This window comes from Mus pahari, chromosome 1 (assembly GCF_900095145.1).
Source record: "Mus pahari chromosome 1, PAHARI_EIJ_v1.1, whole genome shotgun sequence".
NCBI classification, from domain to species: Eukaryota; Metazoa; Chordata; class Mammalia; order Rodentia; family Muridae; genus Mus; species Mus pahari.
In genome coordinates, this window is record NC_034590.1 from 122,376,406 (window position 1) to 122,383,542 (window position 7,137).

Consider the following 7,137-nt stretch of genomic DNA (forward strand, 5'->3'; position numbering starts at 1 on the left):
CCCCTGTGTTCCAGGGTACTACGATAGGCATGGTGCTCACTCGTGCACACCTGTGCAGGTACTCTCTCATGTCAGATGAGGAAGTCAGATGCCCTGGAGCCAGTTACAGGTGGTTATGAGCTGCCTGGTGAGTGCTGGAAGCTGAACTTAGGTCCTCAGCAATTGCTCTTAACCATTGAGCCATCTTTCTTTTTTGTTGTTGTTGTTTTTGGTTTTTTGAGACAGGGTTTCTCTGTGTAGCCCTGGCTGTCCTAGAACTCACTCTGTAGACCAGGCTGGTCTCTAACTCAGAAATCTGCCTGCCTCTGCCTCCCTAGTGCTGGGATTAAAGGCGTGTGCCACCACCGCCCGACTCTGAGCCATCTTTCTTGATCCCAATTTTTATTATTTAATTATGGGTCTGCATGGGATATGTGTGTGAGCGCAGACGCACATTGAACCTAGAGGTTGGACTCCTCTGGAGCTGAGTTACAGGAAGTTGTGATCTGCACAACATAGGTGCTGGGAACCAAACACAAGAGCAGTAGGCACTGACCCATCTCTCCAAGCCCATAGGTGAATGTCCTTACTAAATACTAACAAGTGGGTGTGGTGCACAGCCTTGTATTTTGTGAGTGCTATAGTATGCATATTGAGGTCAGAGGACCACTTGGAAGGGTCAGTTCTCTCTTTCCACCATGTAGATCCCAGAGATTGACCTCAGGTTCTAAGACTTGGTGGAAAGCACCTTTATCAGCTGAGCCATCATACCCGCTTTGTAGCACACACTTGTAGTCTCAGCCTGTGGGAGGGAGGATCAGTGGTTTAAGTTATATCAAACTCAAGGCCACCCTGGGCTACATGAGACCACATTCAAAACAAACAAACAGTCACATGCTTCGCTGGCTAGTTACATAAAATGATGTGCCTGGCTTACATTTTACTCTCAGGTGCAGCCCAGGATCTAGCTTTAACGCCTCATCACTGTGGGTCAGAATTCTCTGTACATCTCCATTCTTCAAGACCGATACTGTCTTTCACTGCTACATTTCTATCAATGGACGGCTTTTGAAAGTTCCTCTTTTGAAACAAGATCCCACTGTGTTGCCCAGGCTGGCCTATGACCCCCAGGCTCCAGCAATTCTCTCCCTCAGTCCATACCACCAGGCATTAGATGTTTGTTTCTCAAACCAGAGTGCCTCTGCCTGAAGCTACCCACCCCACCCACACCGCCTTACCTGACGGAGGAAAAATGCTTACATAGCTCATCCCCAGAGAGCTTACTGGGGAACTCTCAGGTGTCACCAGATGCTTGGCTGGCAACTGAAGAGATTGATTCATCAAGTGGCCAGTTGAAGGGCTTCCCCGTTTCACTGCCCTGCTTACCTCATAAGGCTGCTTGGCTTAGCTCTGTGGATGAACTGCTGTGCTTGTCTGCACTAGTGTACAAGCACGTGTTTTTGTCCTGTGAATGGGCATGCACTAGACGTTGACATCTAGTGTAGTTTTCAGTTGTTCTTCACCTCATTTTTTGACAGGGTTTTATTCCATAACCCTAGTTAGGCTGGTACTAACTATGTAGCCCAGGTTAACGTTGAATTTGTAGCTATCTATCTCAGTCTCCTGAATGCTAGGCTTACAGGCAGATGCCACCATACCTGGTCTTGGGCTTACTTACTACAAAGCTTTCCTCCCCCTGTCTAGCCTCCAAGTGGAGGATGGACTGAAAGATAAATGTGAAGCTCAACTATCTCAGGAGACTCCTTCCCCACTGATGCTTACAAATATAAGCTGAAGAAACTGGCTGAACTCCAGGTGGTGCTCCAAACCAGTAAGAGGTGCCTCTCTAACGGCAGCCACAAGAGACACTCAGCTGTCATGGGAAGCCTAGGCACAACTTAAAACAATGAAGTGAAGAAATGAAGGGAAGGAAGCAACCTTGACCTGGTTTGATGTGTCTGGAGGAGCCTGTACGAGGGGACTCACAGGGTAGGTCAGATGCTCATGTGCCCAGTACAGGCTCTGAATGAGGTCACTGAACAGCAAAATGTCAAACCAAGAACAATGAGTCTAGTTGCTCTTCTGTGGGTCCTGGGAAGCTGCTGGCCCTGGCAATATATTTATTAATTTTTTTGGAAATGCATTGTGGCCGGCCTAGTTTTACTTAATGTCTAATAAAAGAAAAAACTGTTTACATAGCACCCTTGGGCTTGACACTGAGCAGCTGAAGTTAGCAAAATCCTTCACTTTCAAAGATGATACAAGCCAGCAGCCTGGAAGGAAAACAATTCCTTTAGAAGCATGCCATTCCCAGGTGCAAGCTGAACACTGTGTAAAATAAGACGGAATGAGGGTAAGAAGGGATCAGAACTGAGGTGCACACTTGGCTTCTGGAGCTTGTTGTATAACATGCCCATGATAAATGGGGAAGGTGCTACGCAATTCCTGTGCACTCCTTACAGTCCAGATGTTTCTATATATAAACCCTGTCTGTTTAGCACCTCCATCCCCCTAGGACATCAGAAGCCCAAAGGGCTAGCTAGCATCTCTGTAAGCTCCTGCTTTTATTCCACAGGTCTCATTCCTATTCCTTGCTTAAGTGAGAGCTAAACTTTTCCATCAAAGGACTTGTCACCAGGGTAGGTTTTTCCTTCCACTTTGCATTCTGGTAAGGCACTCTGTGGTTATTTTAATAAGCTCAGCCTCCTGACTTTCAGATGACTGCCCTGTGTGTATATGTGCAGTTGATGATAGGCAATCTGTTAGAAGGCAGGCTCTAAGTCTCAGGGTGAGGCTTTGAGCAAAGGCTCCTGTCTTCCTATGCTATTCCGGGTACTAGATGCCATCCAGTGTTACCTATTATAGCTTTTAGCAATCTTGAGACTTAAGTGATTATCGCCCTTAGTTAGAAACCAAAGCTTAGGCCAGTAAGTTTATCTAGCAGCTAAGTAATAAAGCAAAGGTTTGAACTCATAACCATCACGCTACACTGTGTCTTCTTACCAGAGCCACAATGGGGGTCTCGGTGATTCTGGGTGGAATCTCCTCACTTTGGGAAGTAGCTAGTGGCCTCCTACCTACCATAGAGCAATACAGAGCTGTCTCAGAACTGTCATTCTTGCCTTCAGTTGTCCAGAAGTGATGGTTGCTACTGTGTTGTCTAGAAGAAAGTTCATGAGCTTTTGATGTAAATCAAACAATTATATATTCCAGCTTTCATCCTTTTATTAACCTTTTTATGATTTTTTTTTAATGTTCATTGGTGTTTTGCTTGCATCTATGTCTGTGTCAGATCCTCTTGAAACTAGAGTTACAGACTGTTGTGAGCTGCTTTGTAGTGCCAGAAATTGAACCCAGGTCCTCTGGAAGAACAGCCAGTCAGTGCTCTTAACCGCTGAGCCATCTCTCCAGCCTCAAATCCTGGCTTTTTGATCATGGATGCATTATTGACTCCTTCGAAGACAATCTCTTGTCCATAAGTAGGCCCAATGCTATCTGTCTGTGGGAGTGCTGTGAGGTAATTGAAGCTGGTTCCCCCCTTCCCTTCCGTGCCAGGGAACTTTCTCCTATAGCTCTTGTAGTTAACCACCCAGGCTTCTCAGTTCTGGCCTGCTTTCTCTAGCCAACACTTTCACATACCAGCCAGAGTGACTGCCTCTTCGCAGCTGAGGGCAGAGTTCCTGCAGAAAGAATACCTCCAGGAATGCACAGCCCTCCTAGCTACTTCATTCTAACAGTGTGGTCCAGGCTGGCCTCAAACTCTTAGTGATGTTCCTACCTCAGTTCTCCAAGGGCCAGGATTATAGCCATGACCTATCACACACAGTTAATATGTTACTTCTTATGTATTACTATTATTTGGTCAACTAAAATAATTTGAAAGGCTGTCAGAATGAGGAGAAAGTTTGCCACAATGCCACAAAGTCAGAAAACTTATGACTATAATCTTGTAAAACACCATTACAAGCATGACTATAGGTTGCAATAGAAACAGAAAAAAATGAAGATAATTGTGAGGGTTGAAGAACTGTCAATTTTCTTCTCTTGATATTCTTCAATATTCAACTACCTTTCAGTTTAAAACGTGTATGTTGTGAAAATTTGATGAAGATGCTTACTTAAGCAGTATGCCCACAATATTCCTGCTTTGGTGCCTCATTCAGCTTGCTGTGCCTTTGATGGGCTCAGTTCAGGGGCTTGGATTGACATTCCTTAGCAAAAGAACTTATCAGGATGGAAAAGGGCAGTTTTATCTTAACAAAGCCCAGGGTCACTAGATAGAGGACCGGGTCAGCTCTTCCTTCAGTAGCAGTGTCCTTTATACTGTTGGGGCTGAGGCAGCGGAATCGCTTCCCCTGTAGTGCCCTCTTGTGGCAGACCTACAGCATAGCACTTAGCAGCCAGGTAAGGCGTCTGACCTGTGCTGTACAGACAAGCACAGGTTAGAATGAGTCATCTAACACATTACATGTCTTTCCTGGGAGAGGTTCAAGAGTCTAAGGAGAAGCAGGAGGCCAAGGTCAGTGCCAGAAGCAGTTTCTATCTATATACTGTCCACCATGACAGGCAGCGGTACCCAGCTTAATGAGGCTTTTCAAAGAGATATTCCAGATCTGGGGCACGCAGTCTCTGTTCCTTGTTTTTGTTTTTGGCGAATTCTCTCAGCAGTTCCATGACTTCATTTTCAAATATTTCTGGGGCTGGTTTTGCTTCTGCAACAGAAGGGTGGACAGAAAGAATTGTGCACAGTCAATGTTCATGTAAAAGATGTGGAGCTATGACACTGCATACAGTGCTCATGCCTATAGAGTCTCAACACTTATGAGGCTAAGGCAGGAAGATTACTCCAAGTTCAAGACCAGCCTGGCCTGGGCAAGAGTAAAACCCTATCTTAAAAAACAAAACTGGGGCTGGAGAGATGGCTCAGTTATTATGAGTACTTGTTGCCCTTGAAGGGACCAGAGATCTCTTCAAGTGCTTATATCAGGCTGCTCACAATTACCTTTAACTCTAATTCCAGGAGATCCCATGCCCTCTTCTGGCCACCCACAGGCACCCACACACATATACCAATAAAAATAAAAAGTAAACTTTAAGGGCCAGTTCAAAGGCTCAATGGATAGACCCTTGCCACCATGACTGATAACCTGAGTTTAATCCCTGAATCCACACAGTAGAAAGAACCACTTCCCTCCCACAAGCAATCCTCTGAACACACACACACTCGTACAATATAAAAATAAGTTTTAGCCGGGCGGTGGTGGCGCACGCCTTTAATCCCAGCACTCGGGAGGCAGAGGCAGGTGGATTTCTGAGTTTGAGGCCAGCCTGGTCTACAGAGTGAGTTCCAGGCCAGCCAGGGCTATACAGAGAGACCCTGTCTCGAAAAAACAAAACAAAAAAGAAAAAAAAAAATAAGTTTTTAAAGAAAAAGAAAAAGGGCTGGAGAGATGGCTCAGCGGTTAAGAGCACTGACTGCTCTTCCGAAGGTCCCAAGTTCAAATTTCAGCAACCACATGGTGGCTCACAATCATCAAGATCTGAAGTCCTCTTCTGGAGTGTCTGAAGACAGCTACAGTGTACTTACACATAATAAACAAACAAATAAATAAATCTTTAAAAAAAGAAAAAAAATCAAAAAGCAAGCCGAAACTCTGGCAATAACCAAGAACCACAGATGGATAAATTGAGCCATCTCTGTCCTTCCTCCAAATAGTCTAGGCTATACCAGGGTTGGCAAACTGTGCAGCCTACACTTGTAAATAGCTTTGTTAGTACGGCTGCTCTCATTCGCTTGCATTATGATTCAGGCTCCTTTGTATTACAATGGTGGAGCTGAGGAATCACCACAGAACTCACATGGCCTTAAGATTAAAATATTTACTATCTGGTCCATAAGGAACAAAGCTTGTGCAATCTTGGCTGTCCTGTTTGCTCTGCATTTGGCCTCAGTTGTCTTCTGGATCCACTGAGTAGTTTCCCCCTTATCTGTGGATTTACTAACCACAATATCATTTACCTTGGATCCTCTACAGTTTGACAAAATACAAAATTCCAGAAAGAATTAGTGAGTTTTATTTCAACTATTGGTAGGCTGATAAAATCCTAAGCCATTTTGCTCTTTCCATCTTGTGTATGAATCATCCTTATCCATGTATGCACACTGTATATGCTACCCTTGCATGAGTCACTTAGACGCCTCTGTTTTAGGAATATAATGAATGTATTTGTATTGCAAGTTTATGTTAAGTAATAGTAAGTAAGTAACTATTTTTCATTTTTGTTTGTTCTTTGTTTTTGAGACAAAGTTTCTCTGTGCAACCCTGGCTGTCCTAGAATTCAGAGATCTGCTTGCCTCTCCCTCCTGAGCGCTGAGATTAAAGGTGTGAGCCACCATTGCTTAATTATTTATTGAGATAGGGTCTCACTAAGTAGCTCTGGCTGTCCTGGAAGCTACTAGGTAGACCAGGCTGGCCTCTAACTCACAGAGATCAACCTGCCTCTAAGTGCTGGGATTCAAGGCATATAACCATATTCTTTTTAATCAATAATAGACCCAAAGCACAAGAGTAGTGATGCAAAGAAGGCACTGGGACACAGATATGGACAGACAGGTTAATTCTGGTGCTGTGTAGCAGGTAACACTGCAGGATATATACATGGGCTACATGGGCTCAGTAACATCCAGTTTTAGGAATCCACCGAGGATTTTGGAATGAACTCCCTGCAAATAAAGGGAGACTATAGTGATGTGTTTCCTCTTTTATTCTTTCATGTTGAGGGTTCCATTTCCAGGCCTCCCATTGTAAGCTATAAACTTTCTAAAACAAAAGTTCCACTTCTTCTCTTTATCAATTTAGAAATCTTTGGTTGCAAGTGACAGAAACTAACTACTGTAAACTTAAGCCAATGGGAATTTCTAGGAAGAAATGAGAGGCCCAAAGAATAAACATAAATCTGCAGAATGAGATGTTAGCAGACAGGCAACAGGGCTACAAAACAAAAAGCAAGAATGCCAGTCTTTTTTTGTTTGTTTTTCGAGACAGGGTTTCTCTGTGTAGCCCTGGCTGTCCTGGAACTCACTCTGTAGACCAGGCTGGCCTAGAACTCAGAAATCTGCCTGCCTCTGCCTCCCAAGTGCTGGGATTAAAGGCGTGC

At 44.3% G+C, this 7,137-nt stretch overlaps 1 protein-coding gene across 1 annotated transcript in view; it reads right to left on the reverse strand.

Moving 5' to 3' along the window:
• Positions 1-2,063: 2,063 nt before the first annotated feature.
• Positions 2,064-7,137, reverse strand: part of Sdhaf2 (succinate dehydrogenase complex assembly factor 2) — a 21,000-nt gene continuing 15,926 nt past the window's right edge. Inside the window, exon 4 of the mRNA XM_021190255.2 lies at positions 2,064-4,691. Within this exon, the coding sequence (XP_021045914.1) occupies positions 4,561-4,691 (131 nt within the window). The 3' untranslated portion in view covers positions 2,064-4,560. The remainder of the gene's footprint in view (positions 4,692-7,137) is intronic.